This window comes from Rhyacophila brunnea, unplaced genomic scaffold, assembly GCF_057557595.1.
Source record: "Rhyacophila brunnea isolate RB1 unplaced genomic scaffold, BYU_Rbru_1.0 scaffold_2, whole genome shotgun sequence".
NCBI lineage: Eukaryota > Metazoa > Arthropoda > Insecta > Trichoptera > Rhyacophilidae > Rhyacophila > Rhyacophila brunnea.
The window spans coordinates 55,668,817-55,691,663 of record NW_028232859.1 but is presented as its reverse complement, the minus strand read 5'-3'; the positions used below and the strand labels follow the sequence as shown (position 1 = coordinate 55,691,663).

Below are 22,847 nucleotides of genomic sequence, written 5' to 3'. Positions count from 1 at the left end.
TAATAATTATTAACTACCTATCCACATGTAAGTCGAAACAAGATTGACATACCAATGTGAGTTGTCATTAACTTGGTTGCTTGCCTAGGCAACCAGTCTTGGATGTTGAATGACTAAAAGTACATTGTTTAATTGAATATGCAAGTCGGCATTATACCCCGTTTACACGTGCATGGATTTACTGGCGGCCATAACAAGAAAATACACATGTAAACACATTATCGTGCAAGTTGCAAGATTTCATGCATGGATCAAAACATTTCAGCAGCTTCTGAATTTTCACGCGAAAATTGGAACTTGTACGATATCTGCGCCTACCTGTACAGTAGAACGATAATGACGAACCTGTCGGAATTTTTTTTCCATAAAATACGAACTACACCGTGTAGAGCATTTTGATGTTACCGATTTTCACAACCTATCAAATAGCAATGACGTGTCTCACCTCTGCTTGAAGAATAAGATTGGTGAGATAGTCAGTACTTTTGCATGTAAACAGTTATTATCTAGTTTACTATTTGCTACTAGTTAATTATTTTTGAGGAAATTTAAAAAAATGATTAAAATGGTGGAAAAGTTCATTCCGGCGAGAACAATTTGCACAATGAATAATTTAAATTTGTGCTACAGCAGACCTGCTTTCTTCTTTTGTACCTACCTACATACTTTTAATAAAACAGTTTTGGTGGTTAAATTTGTTTCTTTGACCTATTTCCCGTTCCTGTCCTGGTTTAGAGTTTCATAATTATGATAAGCCTAATATTATGTATTATGAAAACATGTCAGAAATATATAAGCACTTCATAGAATATTGAAAAACACTAGGTCAACTTTGTTGCAATTAGTAGATAGGACCGTTGCTAAAGATGGCGGTGATGGTACGCAATAATATTATAATATAGCTTGCAGTGTTTCTCAACCGTTTACACCTGCGGATTGCTGAAAATTGGAGAAACGTTTTGCAGACCGCTAACAAATAAAATAATATTGATATAATGACGTCTGATCGCAGTTGATTTCGTCATGTAAAACCATTAATCTATTTTAAGAACAAAGTGCACAGGTTTTGAAGATTTTATGAGAATTTTCAGCATAGGCATTTGGACGTCAAAATTTCGTGTCACCAGAAAATGTCTGCAGACCGCCGTTTGAGAAACACTGGCTCAGTGGTCAAGACCGTGGGCGGCAGGTTATATGAAAGTACGGTGAGGTAGGCTGGTAATCAATTTGCGGCAAAATTTCCACGTTAACATTAGGTATATGTGTACGTTATAATGACCAAAGTAAATCCTCTGTGATGCCCTCAATTTTTTGTTATCAAGTCGCTATTTATCGTAAGTTGTTGGCTTCATTCAGTTGTATGACAAAGCCGATTACTTCCCCCTCTCTTTATTTAATACCTCTGGTGGGCGCATTTTCATTAAAAATATGGTCGCGTACGGAGCCCAAAGATGGTGTTACACAAAACCTAAGATACAAAAACGACTGATAATATGATACATTACAAAGATATCTTGAATTATATTTATTTATCATTTTAGCGAAAGAAATATATTATCTATTTCATCATTGCATCGATTTTGGTTTTCAGTAGATTGACTCATAGACAATGACGAATGATTTTACCAGAGACAATATAATGTAGGGCTTTATAGACCATAGACTAGTATATTAGTCTATGCCATATTGCCATAGACTAATATATTGCAAGCGAAATGTTGAGTTGATGTCAACTTGACAGTTGCATGAATTTTGATTTGGCTTTGCATGTTTTTATAATTCAATTATTTCTAATATATCATGCCTGGGCAATATGAAGAAGAGCGTACCTGGGATGGAGGTGATATGGTGGATTTCGAGGTGGGTTCAATATATATTTTCGGGATATTTTCATACACATAAAATTAACACTTCTAAATGCTTAAGAAATACATTGTTTATCTGGTAATATTTTTTCTGCAAGTTTATGAACTATCGCTTGTGTTAATGTTAACGTGCTTGTGATTATTTTAAAAATAATGATCTGCAGAAAATATACTTCATACATAATTAATACAAACAATAATAATTTATATTATGGTATCTACCCAGTACCTATATACCATAAATTTCAATGAAGTGATTCTATTTTATTGCAATTATATTACACTATTTACTTATCAAACAAATTATTATGAATTGACTCAATTTAATATGCTTGTATAAAAGTTTTGATATTAAAAATTCATCTATATTTAAAATATCATCGCCCTGGAAACAGACCAATGTGTGGAAAGCTTCGCTAAACTAAGCCATAAGTATTTAGTAAAATAAAAACGAAGATCCCAGAAATCACGCTGATGGATCTGACAAATGTGTAAATGACGTAAATTAAAAGAAATTCGTTTCGAGTCACGGCTAAACTGTAGTAAGTATTGTCTCACAGTCTACTCCAGTGGATATGCATAATTTCATTAAAAGTAAGACAGTATTTTTGTGAAGATCTTCAGAATAAAAATGAACTTAAAAACAACACTTTTACTGTTGGATAAAGTGCTAGATAGTGATAAAAGTAGATAATTCAAAACTGCATTTTTTAGAGATTACAGTCTAGTTGAAGAATGGCGATATTAAGACAGTAATATAGCCTTAGGCCTTGTCCAGCTAGTGCCATTTGACTCGCACGCATTCCAGGTACATGTGACTTCATTGAGCCGTTCACATGCACTCACGGTGAGACACGCGTCATCTGGACAAGCTCTCACCATTATCTTTTGGAGCTGATTGGCGTATCTACAAATTCTAACCCCCCCTCCGAGCTTGTTCACATAAAATATTTATGCCCCCCGGCACCCACTTTTGTTAATAAATTAAAACACAATATGTATTACTAATTCGACTTATTTGTTTTATTTTATTAATACAACGTATTTCCACTTCCGTTCTTTGGATTATGTATGGCGCTATAATTGCATAGCATATTGGTTACAAGTTAGAAATAGTTCACATACATGATCGTAGATGGAGAGTCGTCAGGGGAAGAGATGAGAAGTTGAGATTTGTTGGTTGCTCCGATCGATGGAGGAGCGAGTTTTATTTGCAGCGTAAACAGTCGGTACAAGAGTATGTTACAATCCTTATGATACTGTTCCGAGGTCCGAGTCTCGGTGGAACAGAATGCGGTGGGGAGCGACTGACACGAAGCTTACTGAACGGACTGAGATTAAGATTGATACTAATACGTATTTAGACTGACTAGCTCATCAACTATGACCCGCTAATTATATGCATGAACATTCGGTAAATTGCGAGTCATTGCTGATCAAGTAATCTGAAGAAATCTGTTGGCCTCCGCATTATTGCACTTCGAACGTTTCGATTCCATCGAAGAATGTCACGTGTGTAGAATATGCTGACTGTAGATGCGACGATTGTGTGATAGTTTAAATGATTTGTTAATTCTTACACTGTCGAAATAATGCTGACAAAGCCCGAAGTCATTGACCGCTACAGTAGTATTTTTTTATGCATTACTTACAGTAATAATATGTTTGGCAATGTTTCTAGGCTAGAGAATTAATTATGACAATCAATGAATACAATCAATTTTATTATTAAACGATTTCTTTTTATTCAATGAAAAATTTAAGAATGTAACATTCATTTATAGAACACATATAATTTGAAAACACTAATGAGAAATATATAACCACTGGAAAAAACCAGATTTTTTCCAAAAAGCTTTTTTCTAGCATTTATATATTTCTCAGAAGTGTTTTCAAATTATATATACATTTTTATTATTTTAATGTCTAGGATGATGGCATGGTGGAAAATAATGAAAACCCGGAGGAGGTTCTGCAGGAATGTTTGGAAAAGTTTACTACGCCTGATTACATGATGGAGCCGGGAATTTTTACACAGTTGAAACGATATTTCCAAGCTGGTGGAAACCCGGAACAAGTCATCGAACAACTGTCACATAATTATAGTGCTGTTGCACAGATGGCAAACTTGTTGGCAGAATGGCTTATTCTAGGAGGTAATATTCTTATAGATTAATTGAACTAGACTTTAGTAGTTTAATAGATATCCAGGGTGGTGTGATTTGGGAAATGTGAACACGAGACATTTTTGTAGGAATGTACCTCTCACATTTTTAATAATTATAACACCACATTAATTTCACAAATTACATTTATTTTAATACATTACTTAACCACTATATTAATTATAGAAACCGATATAATTTTCAGACCATCCAAACTACATATAATTTGATAGCAATGTTTGCCAGTGTGGAGTGTGGATATACATTAGTTTCAAACAGATGATTGTGCATGGATATTTGTGTTGTTGGGGTTGATGTTAAGGCCAGAAATACACTTTTATCACATCACGTAAGCTCATGTCATGGGCAAAAAGTGAGCAGTATCTTTTTACTAGGTATCTAAATGTATCAGTACCACAATGAAGTTACCTCATACATATCATGTCACATCACCAACTTCTCACACAACTGAATGTTTTTATTTTCTGTAAATATACCATTTTCGACTCACGTGACCTCATGCATCCTTGTTTTTAGTGGTTTGAATCTGTTTATGTTTGAAAATGGACAAGATTTTAATTGAAAAAGTCAGAGAACATGACATTATGAGTTGCCTGATTATTGCGATCAACATATTCATTGTATATTATGTATTTCAAATGACATCTCTTCCTCAAGCACAATACTGATAAAATAAATAAAAATATATCCGCTTTAATTCCAATTTATTCTTAACCGGCGAGAGTGTTTTTAAATAAAAATAAACTGTCTTAAAAATCACAACTTGATGCAAAAAATTAAACTCTTCTTTGATCAATCGAAAATACATGTGAAACCTTGTATTTCTTAAACTAATCAATAAAATTTACCTAATTTTTCTCTTTTTGTATTAATGTATTGGACCCATTCACTCCTCGATTTTTTATTTTCTTAATTATTTATAAATCCAAAAGTAACCAAAGTTTTTATTTCTTCTTCCCAATCCAAAGTACTGGTCGAACTGGCACTATATTTATCATCAAAACAAATTACCGAAGTGATTGTACAAAATATACTGTGGGATGATATGACATGACAGGACTATATTTCTAAGTGTAACATAATGGTTTAAATTTGTTAATATGTCAGCATGTGAGCATCCAACTTAAGATATATTTGTATAATTTGTTCATGGACAGATGTATTTCGGTCCTGACTGTTCATAAGTATCGCAGGAGGTTTTTCTAATTCTTTTTATTGTGTGTATGTGAATTGGAAGTTTTTCTATTAAAGATTATCATTGCTTTCAAAAGTTTTTGATTGAATGTAATTATGTGTATTATTTTATTTTCATTCAGGTGTTAAGGTAACAGAAGTCCAAGCAATGGTTGAAAATCATTTAAAAGATATGATTTTGAAAACTTTTGATCCAAAAAAGGCAGATACCATTTTCACTGAAGAGGGAGAGGTAAGTTTGTATAATACCGCTTTACAATTTATTAAAGATAACAATAACTAATAAAAATATTGATTGTAATATTACTGACCAAAATGGTGCATAGTGCTTTATCTAACGCAAGTACTCACTAAAAGTAGGTACGCTAAATACTTTTGATCTTTTGATGAAATAAATTTTGATCAGAATATATTTTAAGGTTTTTATCCACTGTACAATACGTACTAGTATCACTAATTTCCGCTCTTAGGAGCGCGATGCATACCATACTTAGGCAAGTCCCTAAGATATGCGCCTAACTTTGAGAGGCCATTTTTGGTGACCTAAGTTCAGTAAGAAAGAATATGTGATGAGTTTTTTAATATTATTCTTGTTAGAATGCCTGCTTAACATTGACAACTCTGCGTTACGCTCTAAATTTATGATTTTACTCCGTAGTTATAAAGGTGATAAACAACACCTCCTATGTATAAAGCCGTAACTGCAACATGGTACTTTTCAGTAGTGCGATTTTAATAACACCACAGCGTTAATTTTTAATACTGCAATCGTATTTTTTTAGTTGAATGATATATAGCACCTGTCCTGATCCAGATTTGCCTCTGATTAGCGACGGACAAACATCGAGAGCGTCGACAGCTTCAAGTACATGGGGGTACACATCACATGAGATGGCATTTTGCAGAAATAGCTCGCTATCCGAATGGGAATGGCTGGAGCAACATTCAACTCGATGCGGAATGTCTGGGACTCAGTCAAAACCAAATGCCGCTTATTCGACACTTGCATTCTGACAGTGCTGCTTTACGGTAGCGAATCATGGCACCTTACGAAGGCTCAGAGCAACCGTATACTGAGCCTCGAAAACAGATGTTTACAATGGATACTGGGTGTGCGGTGGGGTGGTATGACTTTAGGACCAACGAGGAGATAAGAGAATGCACCAAGCACCCTCTCATCACGCTGAGAGTGAAGAGGCGACGTTGGACCTGGCTCGGCTGCGTGCTGCGGATGCCAGAAAAAAACCTCAACCTGGCTTGCCTGTTCTTCAAGCCGACCGGATTCCGGCGTCCTGGAAGGCCGCTAAATACTATATAGAGTGTATATGGCGGAGCTACGGGATGCTGGTTTGACCTGGAACGAAGCAAGAAGACTGGCGAGCGACAGGAATTCTTGGAGGCGCCGCGTGGTGTCCATACGCTCCAATTAAGGGGCGGATAGGGCCAAAGAAGATATATATCGTCTCTCTTCTGGCAGAACACACTAACTGGAGAATACTAGTTTTGAGTAATTTGACTTTGAAGTTGTTAAAATGTTTGAAATGGTGTATCATGTGAGTTTATTAAGTAATCATAAAAAGGATGACTTTAAAATAAAGACTGTTTATTTATTAAGAAGGTTTCCAGACGGTAAAGTTTGAAATAAGGAACATTTTGGTATAACTAATTCAATATGTCATTTTTTCGAATTAGTGTCTTCTGCCAGAACAGTGACGATATATTGATTGAATTTTTTGTTTTTTTTCGATTATCATTGTTGTGTTATCTTCAAAATTATTTAATAAAAGGCAATCAAGTCAAAATAGCCAAAAACGCAGTTACAGACTTTTACATAGGAGGTGTCGAAAATATAACAAGGAGTAATATATTTTATGAAAAATTAAAATATAAGCCATGAATTTTATAATATAAGTACATATGTATTTTGTTCACAGACACCTGCCTGGCTGACGGAAATGATCGAGCATCCGACTTGGCGTTCCCTTATTTATAGATTAGCTGAAGAGTATCCCGATTGTCTCATGTTAAATTTCACCATTAAGGTTAGTTATATTTCATGAAACAAAAGAAATGTTTTTTTCTTCATTAAAACACAAAATAATATCTCAACACCATACGACATTCTTGCCATGTCAATAAAAAAAATATATGATACTAGTACACCTTGCCAGGTATACTGTTTCCACAATGGGTCAATATATCGTATGAAAATAAAAAAATATTTTTATAATAACTGAGAAAATTTATAAATCCAAAAATAGCGGAGTGTGATGTGACATCACTAATAATTAAGAGTTTGGTTACTTACTTACAAACTGTTATTTGATATTTTACACGATTGTTTATCTAAATAATGATGATTCATTACTTAAAAACCCTTTTTTAGCATTGTAAAATTAATATAATGTATTTTTAACATAAGCAGATGTATGAACTTGCTAAAAATAAATCTGTAATGCCAAATAACACAACTAATTTAGTTATTAGCCTTAGTGTTTTTGGTGTCATATCATATTATATTAAAGTTCTATCTGTATAAAACAGGGGTGTTAATAGGTCGATCGCGAAAGGATTTTTGGTCGATCGCTAAAAATATTTAATTTATTTATTCATAATTTAGAAGTATAATGGGATTTTATTTATTATACATATTTCTATTATCCAATTTTTTAATTATCTAATTTTAACACCTTAAAACAGTAATTTTTATATTTAATATATCTGACTCATTTCGTATTTGTGGTTTCTAATAGGATATCACTACAAACTGTCAAACAAAATTGACATGTTTGTTAAGCCGTTAGCTATTATTTGACTGAATAATAATTGAACATACATATTTTTGAAAACACTTCTGAGAAAATGTATTTTAACAACCAATAGAAAAATCTTTTTTGAGAAAAGTAAGCAGGAATCGAACCTGTATCTCTCCGGGATCGCGCCTATGCACATACATAGACCACTATGTTAAAGGAGTCATACTTAATTGTGATAAATTTTAACTAATGGCTTTTAATACTCTGAAGCGCTTTCCAAATTGAGCTACTATTGGTGATCGGCTTTTGTATTTTAAATCAAAGTAGGTTTTACTTTAATTACTAACCGACGTCACGGATCACTCTTTTTTGTTGTAACTTACTTGAACTTGCTAATAATTTTTATAGTTTAAATTTGTCGCAATTAAGTACGAGTCCTTTAGCATAGTTGTCCATGTGCATGGACGCGATACCCGAGAGATGCAGGTTCGATTCCTTTCTTTTTTCAAAAAAGATTTTTTCTATTGGTTATAAATTAGGCTTAGGATTTTTAAGTGCTAAAAAATGAATAATAGGTACTGATACACCCCTGTTACAGGCGGGCTTCTCCCGGTGTAAAATAATCATTTAGTAGCTATAAGTCGAAACGTAACCCTGACCTCTAGAAACGGCTTCATAAAACATCTAATCTGATTCCTTGCTCAACCACGTAAGTATTTTTTAATCATAAGTAAAGGCCTTCGTCCGGTGTGTGAAAATCGCATATTGGGCGGAGGTGTAATTAAGATATATTTAATTTAATTTAAAAAGTATAAATGATGATGGATGAAAGCGATAATTTTAAGACTAAATATAAGTATTCAAATATAATAAATTTTGCCGGCAACGTTGAAGTCTTCGCGCGCCTGCGCCGAGGTGGTCCTCGTGATTCGTCAAATCGTAAGGATCACGCGATAAAATTTGGCCAATCACGAGAGTCCTTTTTGCTGAATGGCGTGGGTACGCGAAGTTTAAAAAAAAAAATTAGTAAGCGTCCCCTTTCCGACATATACGGACCTGCGTAACTAATTGTAAAAACCTAAACATGTAAAGAAAGTGTAAAATATAAGGAATACCAAGTTACACGAGACAGACGTGGTTTTATTTAATTCCACCCTCAAATATATCGTATACTTTTTTTTTGTGAATCCGGGGTTCGATGGACACCTGAGCTAGCCGCTGGAACCCCGGGGATCTCAATGGCGCCTTGGCAACGTGAAGCTCGAAGAATCGCATGGATTCTTCCGAACCCGCGAAATAAAATTTACGCCCGCGAACGCTAAATAAAAGTTTATGATCCAGGAGCCGGAACAACCAAGAAATGGTTAACTAAAAAGTGGACTCCGACGTGACCCTTATCAAAGAAGAAGTGCTGTCTCCAACATCAAACCGGGAGAGCCCTCCTCTGGTGTTCGAAGACAGTCCACATACGGAGCTGACCGCGCCTAGCGTCGTGCTGGAGACCGTAGCACCAGCGCGTCTCCAGTACGACGAATGGCTGCACAAATCCCACCTATGGAGACCAGACACATCATCGACGGTATCCAGCGAGGAGGGCTCGTAGAGGCCACGGCCCACTCGCGACGAAAAACGGCGAGCAAAATGCCGATTTTCCTAGGGTATCACTAACATGTTGTGTACCCTATTCGACCACGGGATATTCGGTGAGGAGAGAAAAAGGAAACGGGAGGCCAGGGAGCCTCAAAAGAGGGCTGAGAAGGCGCGCAAGCTGAGAGGAATCAAAGAAGCTGTGCGGGCGCAGGCTCGACCACGAGGAGATGAAGCAGGACCAGTCGCCAACCCTCGAGTCAAGGGTGAACGCCGAGTTCCTGTTGGAAGTGAAATGTGTAGATTATACGAATAAAACATCCGGAAATTCTTCTAATTACGGATACAAAGTTAATTAAGGACCCACTTTCTGAGCCTTGTAAACTTAAGTTCATTAGTAAGAAAAATGTACATTCTAGTTTTAAAAATAACGCTTCGCAGAGTGACGCCAATTCTTTCCGTTCAAATAAAGTAAATATGAATGAATTCGAAAACATTAACATTGAAAATCGCAAACAATTTTATAAACGGGAAAGAGGATATTCTACAGTAGCGCGAAACCTGTTTCAAAGTTACGCCGTGTTAATAATTTGAATCCAAAGAGAAACGAAGAAAATAGTATACGACCGTCACTATTATTTCTTTACAAATTACCAATCGTAAATTTAACACAGCGAAAACGGAACCGGAATAATACGGCATCACTCGACGAAGTGTATATTATAGTTGATAAGTGAAATTTTAATAATACGTTAAAATTAGGTATAAGAGGTTGAAAGTAGAGATTGTATGCTTGTGATAAAAAAAAAAATGAGTCAATAAGCCGTAAATTTCTCAACGGGGTTTCAATAATGAAAAAAAATAAAAATAATAATAATAATAAAACGTGAGAGGCACCGCAAATCGGCGCGGCGCGCCTTTGGAATAGGATGTCGGGCGCGTAAAACGTATAAATGATGATGGATGAAAGCGATAATTTTAAGACTAAATATAAGTATTCAAATATAATAAATTTTGCCGGCAACGTTGAAGTCTTCGCGCGCCTGCGCCGAGGTGGTCCTCGTGATTCGTCAAATCGTAAGGATCACGCGATAAAATTTGGCCAATCACGAGAGTCCTTTTTGCTGAATGGCGTGGGTACGCGAAGTTTAAAAAAAAAAATTAGTAAGCGTCCCCTTTCCGACATATACGGACCTGCGTAACTAATTGTAAAAACCTAAACATGTAAAGAAAGTGTAAAATATAAGGAATACCAAGTTACACGAGACAGACGTGGTTTTATTTAATTCCACCCTCAAATATATCGTACTTTTTTTTGTGAATCCGGGGTTCGATGGACAGCTGAGCTAGCCGCTGGAACCCCGGGGATCTCAGTACCTAAAATATGTAGATATAATTGGAAAATATGTTATTAAACATTCATAATTATGTGCTAAAAATTTAAGTATATTAAACATTAAATCATATATATTTCAACAGTTTAATTTATTATTTATTCACAAACAGATAACACTTATTACAATAAACAATAAAATAATGCTTCAAATTTTCGAAAGTGAATCTTTCACGATTTGATCTTAGCAAATTTTTATACTTGGAAAAACTTATTTCCACTTCTACAGATGTTATTATTGCGTATGTAAATGAAACTATTTCTGAAGTAGAAAAAATTGAAACATCTGAGGCATCTGATGGATTTTCCAAAAGAGCTTTAAATATTCTGCAGCGTTTGAAGTCCAGTATTATTATTTAAAACACTATTTAATGTTGTACTATTTTTATTCCAATTGGTCCAGCGCATCTATTCTATACACAACACTGCTTTCGGCCGCTACAACAGTTATCTAGGGTAGGAAAGTATTAGCACTTATTATAACAATTACAATAAGTTAGTTGTAATTGTTACAATAAGTACTATGTTTTAACAACACCTCTCTTGGCTATACTAAATTTCAAAGCGAAATAGTCAGTTTTGACTGTTTAGGCGGCTAACTGTGTAATTGTTACAATTAGTGCTAATACCTCGATACTTTTGTACCCTAGATAGCTGCCGTAGCGGGCTGACAGCAGTCTTTTGTACAGAATAGATGCCCAGGAACATTTCTTATTTTAGCAACAGTATTGTTTAAATTATTAATTTGCTCCACTAGTGACTTTGTAGAAGTAGACGATTCTAACATTTCAATTATGTTTACCAGATGACCATAATTTGAAGTGATGAATGCCAATTCATTTTTTATGGAACGGTTTTCCATTGTTTATGTGAAAATATGTGCTTAAATCTAGAATATGTAAAAATATGTAATTATCCAAAAATATTTAAAAATAGGTGCTAACAAATAGGGCATGTTTCAAAATTGTCTGAAACAGATAGATATTTTTGATAATTTGTTGTGGGGCGCTTTCAAAATTATGTATGTTCAATAATTAGAATGCTACATTCTTAAATCTCGTAAATTATTTGTTGAATAAAAAAATAGTTAATGAATAATAATTGTTGATTTGTAATAATTTTTGTTTTTTCCTTTGTTTGCTACGCGAGTTAATCTAATTTTAAATCTTGACAGAATGAATAGTCCGAAAGAAAAACGTATCACTGAATGGGAATATATCTATTATAATATACTATACTTAGATATATATATGTCCTTAATTTCAGAAAAAGTAGATCGCGGAGGATTTTTCTTCTCCAAAGTAGATCTTATGTAAAAATTAGTTGACACCCCTGGTATAAAAGAAGGTTTAACTTAAATATATTTGTAATTTACTTACCTTTTATCATGGATATATAAAATGTAATTTTTAGCTTATATCAGACGCGGGCTTCCAAGGTGAGATCACCAGCATATCGACTGCTGCACAACAAATTGAGGTATTCTCAAGAGTACTCAAAACGGCCATTGCTGGATTTTTGCAAAGTACAGATGACTGGCAGACCAGTGTACAAGAGTGTGCAGTAAGTTTCATTTTAATTTAGTTATATAGCTTAGCATTAGAATTTTGACATTGTATGTATATATTATGTGTGACATCCAGGCCCACATTATAACAAACACGTTGGATGACGGCACTGCTGAGTATAATCATTCATTATACATTTGTAATTATTTTGTAGAAAATGGTTTGCCACGGTCAGCATACCTATGTCTACAGTCAGGTTCTCATCCACATCTTGGCTCAAGAATCAAGAGGGGGAGCTATCATGAAGCGGCTGTCACAAGAAATCACACGATGTGCTCAACAAAGGTACAATGACATATTGATATCACTTGTATTTAATAATAAGCTTGTGCGTAATAATATCTTGCATTTGATGTGAAAGTTATCGACACCCGTGAAATAGGAATATTTTTTTATTCATACAAAAATTGAAGAGCCTGAGAATAGTGCCATCTATGTGAAATGCCTCGTAAGCTTTTTGTCAAAAAAAAAAACTGACAAAATTCGGTTGACAAGGTTGTTTTTGGATTATGGTGTCTTTTGAGGTAAAATAGTGTTAACCGTAAATTGGCGGTAGGTGAAATGTCGGATAATGCACATAGGCGACCAAAATTGGTAAATATGTGAACGATTGTGTGTGATTGTGATGAACACTATTACCACGGACCTTTCAATTATACTACGTAGTCCATAAATGGATAAAATAAGGCACATCCTAAACAAATACTTACCGCTAGTTAAACCCGTGGTAACTAGCGGTAAAACCTTTGAATATGAATAAGAAACATTTATTCAGACCCAAATATTGATTCATATTACTTCTGAGTTACTTTTGAATTATATGCCTTTGTGCTAATTGCATAGATGTTAACACAAAAACAAAACTCCTATTTGTGTTAGGGATAGCCCATGAGTTTGTATGTGCGAAATATGGACAGATATACAAAATGAAGAAATAGACTGATTTGATTTAATTTTTTCAAATCAATGAGATAGGCATCAGGTGTATTTAGGTGGCACACCCCTCTACCTATACCTTACTTCACCACACCACCGATGCTATCTGACCACTGACCTAGTGCAGTGATAGCGAACCTTTTTATGCTTATGTGCTAAAAAAAACTATGGTTTGTAATAATGGATGGTGTTCTATTTATAAGCTAGTATTGGGGAGAAAGTTTTAAATTAGGAACAGCATTATCTATCTATTAATTAGTATTAGTGTAGTTATAGATTTACAAAAATGTTTATTTTAATATTAATATAAAAAATGTTCCTATGGAAGCACAACATAATATCATAAAATGACATACTAGTGAAAACCCAATGAATTGCGATGTTCATAAACAAGGAAAAAAACATACAATTTTGTTGTGATATTTGTGCATTTAAAAGTAGAAGGTATGAGCACCCAAAACATTTACAATTTAAATCAGATGCTCGTTCATTACCTCATTACCTAGTACAGTGGTTCCCAAAGTTGACTGGGCTCCGACCCATCGAACAAAAATTTCCAATCTTGGGACCCACCTCTTAGCTGTCTTAGAGAAAAGAGGGCATAAATATTGGTAATTCTCAGATTCCCGAGTGGCGAGTCGTGGAACTACTTAATGCTGTCTTATTTGTTCTAATATATTATATATGAATATAATTCAATATGAATGAAAGACTGTTGAAATAAGAAACACAGCTTAAATAAAAAAAAATATTACTTAAATACCTATACCTGCAAGGTTGTTTTAAAAATTTATTTCAATGGGAAGGATGTATTTGTTTCTTATTTTTTTCATTACAGTTTTAGCATCAACTTCAACTTTACTATAACTTTTTACTACTTTTTACTTTTAATCGCAGTGAGTTTGATTATTTCGGTATTTAGTTTTAATGTTAACCATAGCCGAAAATCCGACCTCACATAGATATAAGGTAGTAAAGAGGAGGAGGACTTTCATAGCTTCATCGAGCAGGCAAGGATAATTATTATCAGCAACCAAGAGCCAGAATTTCGTTAACTGTTTACGATTGAAACTATTTTTCAGTGACGTATCTTCTGATAAATCAATGAGTTCTTCACTTGCTTTTGTTGACATTCTAGTTGGTAAGTCGTCTTGAAATGGGTTACAAATCCAACGCAACGAATCAAACTTTTTCATCTCTTCCCCAAAATAGTCGTCAAAGTTATTTATTAACAGTGATAAATGACTTGAAATTTCAGACAGTACGTTCATCTTAGGCTGCACTTGGTTTTCAATAATAAAAGTTTCAAAACAATCATACTTGCCATTCTCAATACAACTTTTCCACAACATAAGCTTTTTCATGAATGCTCGAATTTTATCGTGAACTGCAAAAATGTCTGATCCGTTTGATCCTTGCAAATACAAATTAAGTTCGTTTAATTTCAAAAAAATATCCGCCAAATAAGTGAGCTTGAGAATGAATTATTCGTCCAGTAGATATTTAATATATTCAGTTTTTCCTTCCAAGTAAATTGTAACTTCATTACGCAATTCCACTAATCGTGTCAGTACTTTTCCTCTGGATAACCAGCGAACTTCTGTATGCAGAAGAAGAGATGTATGGCGGCTACCCATTTCTTCACATAGTTTTTGAAATAGGTGGGCTTGTAAGGGTTTTGTTTTAATATAATTTTAAATTTAATTAAGATTTAATATAATCCGTAACTTAAGTTTATTTCAATTTTTAGGAATTATAAATAGCTGAATGAAATACCAAATTTATCACCTCCTATTTTTTTAAATTCATGTATACAGTGGCGAGGGCCCACTCAATATTCGCTCGCGACCCACTGGTGGGTCACGACCCATAGTTTGGGAAACCATGACCTAGTACATTATTTTCGACAATTTTATAATCAACATTATAGATATCTACTTATTATGGTTTTTTGGTACTACGAATCAATCATATAATGTTAAAGATTTTTCGGTATAAGTCATGTCTTACTTGTGTCAGATCGACTGCAGTTTTTTTTTGATTGTGAAAACAGTCCATTTGTGCTGGAAATAATATATTGTTACATTATTTTTTTTAGTCATCATGACGTTACACCAATAACGATGGCATTAAACGGTGCTGCTGCATTTCCCCAAGCTTGTGAAGCACTCAGTTCAATGCTGTCAAGAAATGCTCTCAATCCAGCTGACATATCCGTGTTATATAGAAATTATATCCTTGCGGAACCTCCTCCCATCGACCTAATTAGAACGCCACAATTCTTAGGTTTGTTAAAAATATATTAATTAGCATATTTTTAAATGCTCTCTCACTTTATGTATATAACAAGTTGAATTGGCATAATTAAATCATAAGTTAAAATATTCTTTTCCGACCATGTCCGATCCTAATTGGATCATATGGGCCTCCACAGAGTAGAAGTTTGTAGTAACAGATTTTCTTTTTTACGAGAAATGGATGTCAGCCACTTGCTCAACCTATTAGGTCCATACCCTGACTCACACGCAAATTGAAAAACAATACGTGTACTAGCCAGACCCAGGATTCGAACCTGGGACCCACGGCGTTATAGTCCAACGCTTAAGCCACCATGGGTGTAAGTTAATTGTTACATTGGTCTAAAACAGTGATCGCCAAACGGTAGCTCGCGGCTGCATTTTCGGTAGCTCGCGTAGGATATTTTATCATATTTATAAATTTGCGGTTTAGTGATTTTAAAAAAGTTGAGCTGCTTAGACAATAATTTGTTTCAGCTCTTTTTATGAATTTGGAATTATTGCGCTCAAAATGAAGGCATTGTTTTGTTCTACCTACTTATGTGAATCACCGTTTTCCACTATGAAGGTGGTTAAAAGTAAATATAGAAACATACTCACAGATGTACATCTTGATAATTGCATTCGGATGGGAGTGACAAGGTACTCACCGAGAATTGAAAAAAATGTGGAGGAAAGTGAATGCCATTCTTTTCACTAATTATTTTTACTTTTACTCACACTTATTTCAAGATATATTTTAATTATTATTTTGTTTATAAATAAATAATTAAAGTAGGCATGTTATGTTTTATTAGAAGTCCGATGACCTAATTTATTTTAAGTAATATAATAATATTATGTATGGTACAATGAAGGACGATGATAAAAAAATATAAAGAAGGAATAATATGTATAAGTAGCTCACCAGACAATTTCAATTAATGAAAGTAGCTCACATCCCTATTGAGTTTGGAGACCACTGGTCTAAAATGACATTATTATTTATTGAAATCTGTCTTTTTCAGAATTACTTGTAGATTCACTTTTTAAACCAGCTATCAAATTAAATCCAGAACATAAGCCTAAGTACATTTACCTTCTTGCATTCTCTGCGAGTGTGTCGGAGACATCGGTGAGGAAAGGACTGGTGAAGAGAAATATAAACAAGGATGAGTTGAAATTAACAATACAAGCCATCGAAAAAGTGCACACCATATGTAATATAAATAAAGGATCTTCTGAACTCACTGCAGAGTTGTCAACGCTATACCACTGTATTAGGTAATAAAATAATTGCATCTGAATATATTTTACTGATTTTATAAATTATTAAATTGAGTTATTATTTTTATATCCAATACTGAACATACACAAGCTTTCAGATTGTTGGATCTTATTATTGAAAATAAAAAATCTCAGGAGTGGAAGTGTGATTCCAAGTCACATCTTTCACTGTCTCTGGATTGTCACAGGAGAGTGCTCTCAATCAGTTAAAATTTGGTGAACACCTAGCTTGAATCGTGTTTGTAATAATATTATTAATAAAATGATTCAATAAAAAAAGTTAGTTTAGTAAGTATATTAACAAGCCCATTAAATAGTATTGATAGTTAAATTATTATACTTCATTCATTTTATAACATGTTTATCAGTTTGACAAAGTATGTTTCTCACTGCATAGACCTGTTGATGCCTAAAGATTAAACCGGCTTGCACATCTAAACTTGTCTCGTCTAGCGCACAGCCATTAATCAAACCTTGTAGGAATGTCGCATGCATCTTGCATAGTCCACCGTGCACATTGACGCCTAGCGACAGTGAAGCGTGTAACGTCTCAAAACGTCAAAGTCATCAAATGCAATGATGAATGCAGACACCGAAACAGCAATTAATATATTGTAGATATTGCGTAAATATTTGGTTCATCCGTCAATTAGGCACATTTTGATGCTCAGTACAGCCTTAGGAAATGTTGCACTCAACTGCCATTTTGAACGTGGATAAGTGTGGGATACGGCAACCAGCGAGCTTGATGTCTGAATAGAAATTTTCCTGCAATACAGAGTAATCGGCGACATGCCATGCGAGTCACGTGAAATTTGTTGCTAGCGACACCATCTCTTTTTTTTAAACTAAAACGTTACATTCTAGCAGTGCGAAAGTTCATAAAGTAGCGTGTGTTTTGTGAATAACGATTATGTCACATCGACATGTTACAGACGGGACGAGTTTAGATGTGCGAACCGGCTAAAACCGCCGTACACAAGTGACATAATTTAATATTGACGTTTTCGATTTAAGGTTTCCCGTTGTCGGAGTAGGCATAATAAGATGGGTGCAATGCACTGTAACAGAACCTTCATACTTCAAACTTTGCACGGAGCATTGTCCAATCCACTTAGCTCTCCTAGACGAAGTAGCCAGCTGTCATCCTCTGTTACATCACCAACTATTGCAACTCTTGGTGCAACTATTCGAAACACCGCAAGACGAACTAGAGATTCTTGTACAGGTAATTTGTAGTACAACTATATTACAACTGTATAAAATAATATAGCTTTGTCTGTACGTATATTATGCATATTGTTAGTAATAGTGCCATCTATAAATAAAATTTAATGTGATTTAAACCAAAAAAGTAATAATCTTTTCACAAAAATTTAAAACACCCTGATCGTGTCTATTGGGAGAGCACAGGGGCATTTTTCACGCTTTACCTCAAGTATGTTTTTACGCAGCGAAAAATTTAAAAAGTACCCCTTGCGCACATGCATGATTTCACGCTTGAGTTCCACGAGAAATCACACCGTGTAATGTCACAATGTTTGCTCCAATTTGCTGTCATAGAATTATCATTTCCAAACGAATTATGTTAAAATGAAACTTAATTTAAAAGAGTGGAGTAATTACAGTGCAAGAATTTTTCTAATATATTTCTGACGCTGTTCCGTATATCGTCACTGTTCTGGCAGAAGACACTAATTCGAAAAAATGACATTGAGTTAGTTATACCAAAATGTTCCTTATTTCAAACATTACCGTCTGGAAACCTTCTTTATAAATAAAGTCTTTATTTTAAAGTCATCCTTTTTACGATTACTTAAAAAACTCACATGAAAGACCATTTCAAACATTTAAACAACTTCAAAGTCATATTACTCAAAACTAGTATTCTCCAGTTAGTGTGTTCTGCCAGAACAGAGATGAATGTTATGTATATTATTCTATATGCCGTAAAATGATTTAACTGATTGATTTTATGACAGTTGGAACTCCGAAAGATGTTACTGGACCGTATGGTGAATCTCCTGAGCAGAGGATGTGTTGTGCCTGTATTAAAATACATTAAACACTGTTGGCAAAGAGATGACACCGATATTTCTCTCATTAGATACTTTGTAACAGAGGTAAATAATCTATTTTTATCCTACAAAATGTCACGATAGTTATTTATCAATTGTATTTCCAAATCATGTTTTAATTAGTGGTAGAGCTTGTACAATTAGTAGTGGTGTCCGGGTAATTTCAGAAACAGGAGCATTAGGCTACCAACAGTCGATTTTATGGTTGTTAAGATACATTACACTGCCCTTCTAAGGAAGAAGGCAGTAACTGACTCTCACACACTTTCGAGATAAATGACATAATGTGGTTTTTGTCTAACTTTAGTACTGTGAATTAATATAAAACGGTGATAATTTTTATTAGTAGGATGTTAAAATACAAATAAAGTAATAATAAACAAGCAGTAACACCAATAAATGGATGCAATTACTGGCTTTTTGCTAAGAAATTTGTATTATTTTAGCAGATGTCCATTTTTTCACTTAGGATTTTAACGGTATTTTAATGATAATTCTGATTTTAAAGTGAACAGAATATAGCTTTCAAAATTATCTAACGGATGGCATTCATAACTCAATTTCACAAATTTTGCGAGTTACTGCCTTCTTCCTTGGAAGGGGCAGTACAGTAGAGGTAGGTAAGACAAACTCATTATGAGTAATTTTCAGTCTTCTAAACCGCCAGCACCGAAGATGGTTGAACACTCGTCTATAACTGAAACTTCCCAGATGCCAGGGCTTAATTAAGCTGCTCTACATAGGTATAATTTATTTTCAATAATGAAAAAAGAATTGGTTTTTATTTTATTATCATCTTTTTATTATTTCATTTACATCTTATTTTCAATACAATTTATGAGCTTATTGCACTGCAGATTGACATACCTACGTATCTAATATAGTGGAATCATTCAACAGTGGCACCATGGTTATGGCTAAAGCGATTCACTGTTGTATTGGTATTATTTGCTACAATGCCTGCTTTGATGCTAGGGAACAATAACACCACAACTCAGGACCGCTTTTGATGGTGCCACTGTGTATATATATATTATTTAGTGTCGTCAGCACTAGATAGAGGCCATCAGGTTGACTGTTCCTACAATGACTTCTCAAAAGCGTTTGACAGAGTCGATCACGACATCCTGTTGGAAAAACTCCAACTAATTGGATTGTCCGATCGTTTTCTGAAGTTATTCGGGAGCTATTTTAGGAATCGTCAACAATACGTATCGTATGGCGTCTATCTGTCACAGACGTTCAATACATTTTGTCCCTCAGGGCTCAAACTTGGGGCCATTGCTGTTTACGATTTTTATAAATGACATAGCAATGGTCATTAAAAATGCTATGTTTTTGTTGTTCGCTGATGACCTGAAACTCTTCATGGAAGTTGTCACCTTGGACGATTGTCGTCAACTCCAACTTGATATAGATAATATATTAGATTGGGGCAGGCGTAACAAACTGGACTTCAATATTGAAAAATGCAATATTTTATCGTTTACCAGAGCCTCGCGAGTATTATTTTTCCAATATTCGATGCATGACAGAGTTCTTTCGCGAATACCATCTGTAAGGGATCTTGGCATTACGTTTGACAGTAAGCTGTCATTTAGTGGTCATATTGCTATCATTTGTAAAAAGGCGCTACAAATGTTGGGCTTCGTCTTGCGTACTTCCCGGGTCTTTTCAGATGTTACGGTATTAAAAATTCTTTATAATTCCTTAGTGAGAAGCCGGCTTGAGAGTGGGTCGATTGTTTGGGCCCCGCATCCGTTGAAATATGACCTTATGGTGGAGCGAGTTCAAAAGAAATTTTTGAGACTCCTTTATTTGATGTTATATGGATACTATCCGTGGCTTTATCCAACTGACTCTCTCTTAGGTATGCTTACATACTGTAGTTTAAGTGCTAGAAGATATCAATATTTGGCCACGTATTTTTTTCGACTTATAAGTGGTGTGAATGAGAACTCTGCCATTCTTGGTAGTATTGACTTGTGTGTCCCTGATAACTATCTTAGAAATCGGGAGCATCAGTTGTTTGTTCTCCCGAGGAGCAGAACTAACCTGCCATTGGTGATGCCAATTGGGAGGGCAATAACTCTGTTCAACCAAATCGCTTCGGATGTTGATATATTCCATCTACGTGAGGATGAGTATAGGTGGACGTTATTTTATAAATTCTTAAAATAGGGTCTGCTTAACTCATCCGGTGTACTTCCTTGTACCTATATAATTTTTTGTATTTACACATTTATACTGTAGAATAACTTAATACTGATCTATCTCTTTTGTTATGTACCTAATATTGTTTTAATAATATTTCGTTGTTTCTAAATGTCATGTTGTGAACGTCTTAAACTTATAATTTGTAATATCCACAATATGTAAAATAAATGAATTGAATTGAATTTGTTTGTAGTTTTTGATAGTGTGGAGGCCCCCTTGCAAAATTTTGCCTGTGCTATAAACTGGTTCTGACTGTTAAAAAAATCAGTAATATTGCGGTGTTGCAAGGATTTTTTACACTTTAAAAGTCTCAGATTGTGAACAATACAATATATCGACTGCATACTCTACAAACCAGCCAACTGCACTTTTGACCAAAAATGAGATTTTGATGGCATTTTGTTATAAAACACATTTTCTATGCTCACACAAAATTTTAAACTCCTAAACTTATAAATAAATGCATTATCGTTCTTCACACACAAAACAGTTAACTGCAGGTGCCAAATTTCCAATATCGTAAATGGTACAATTCCGCTCGTCATATAAATTTTCTTTATACATAAAAGGGAAGCTAAAATAGTGTATTAATAAATTCATAGTATAGCTTATTTGTAAAAAAAAAAAATCCGAGTGTATTTTTGGAATTGTTAAATTCCGTTTTCTCCTTCCTGAACAATTTGCCCAAACGGAGTTAGCCGTTAGATTAGAGTTAGATTAAGCAGTCGATATTTAAGATTTTAGAACTTTCTGACGCAGCAAACTTTAAGTAATACTCCCATGACATGTATGTCATCATTACATAATATGATTTTTTAGGTTTTAGATGCCATAGCACCGCCATATACTGCAGAATTTGTTCAACTAGTTTTACCTATGGTAGAGAACGAAGAAATTACGGGAACTATGAGAGCTGAAGGAGAAAACGATCCAGTATCAGAATTCATTGGTAAAATCAAAATTATTGTTGATAATTACGATGAACATATTTTTTATGAATTCCTCTAATCTGTATTATTTCTCATTACAGTTCATTGCAAGGCGCGGTATGCTACAATGTAATTAATGGATGCCAGTTATATTTTATGCTAATAGAATTTCACTATAATTCTTCCTAATTAATATTCGTGAACATTCTTGATTATCCACGCTCATTTTTCCTTAGTTAAAAAGTCATAATATTGTGTTACTTCAAGGTTTATTTGTATGAATATTTAATCGATTTATATATATATGTATAATATGTGAGACTTATAGGACGATTGGGTCATCTGATGAGAAGGTTTAATGGTGCCTTAATCCACCTTGCTGTATTAATGTGGATATATCCACCTCTCACCAGAGTATAATATATTGATTGAAAGCTACACAGCTCAAGTCTGATTCTAGTATTGATTAGTTCTTTTATACTTTGTAATAGATTTTAGTTTATTCAATATGAAATAAAATAGATTTGACCAAACACAGTGCATTCTTTTTCAATCTTCCAAAGTGTTAACTGAAA

At 34.3% G+C, this 22,847-nt stretch overlaps 1 protein-coding gene across 1 annotated transcript; it reads left to right on the top strand.

Moving 5' to 3' along the window:
• Positions 1–1,725: 1,725 nt before the first annotated feature.
• Positions 1,726–22,811, top strand: TH1 (negative elongation factor complex member TH1). The gene is made up of 12 exons (XM_085946945.1): positions 1,726–1,860; positions 3,796–4,021; positions 5,368–5,477; positions 7,180–7,287; positions 12,395–12,544; positions 12,704–12,834; positions 15,584–15,771; positions 16,790–17,045; positions 18,066–18,276; positions 19,031–19,171; positions 22,163–22,292; positions 22,374–22,811. Exons 1-12 carry the CDS (start codon positions 1,801–1,803, stop codon positions 22,403–22,405), a joined length of 1,743 nt encoding a protein of 580 aa, XP_085803071.1. The 5' UTR covers positions 1,726–1,800; the 3' UTR covers positions 22,406–22,811.
• The last annotated feature ends 36 nt before the right edge of the window (positions 22,812–22,847 follow it).

Excerpts from the sequence above, each read along its gene's own strand:
- TH1 (XM_085946945.1), top strand. The coding sequence starts at position 1,801 with ATGCCTGGGCAATATGAAGAAGAGCGTACCTGGGATGGAGGTGATATG. Across the intron at positions 5,478-7,179 it reads TTTTCACTGAAGAGGGAGAG|ACACCTGCCTGGCTGACGGA; the intron begins GTAAGTTTGTAT and ends TTTTGTTCACAG. Across the intron at positions 7,288-12,394 it reads TGTTAAATTTCACCATTAAG|CTTATATCAGACGCGGGCTT; the intron begins GTTAGTTATATT and ends TGTAATTTTTAG.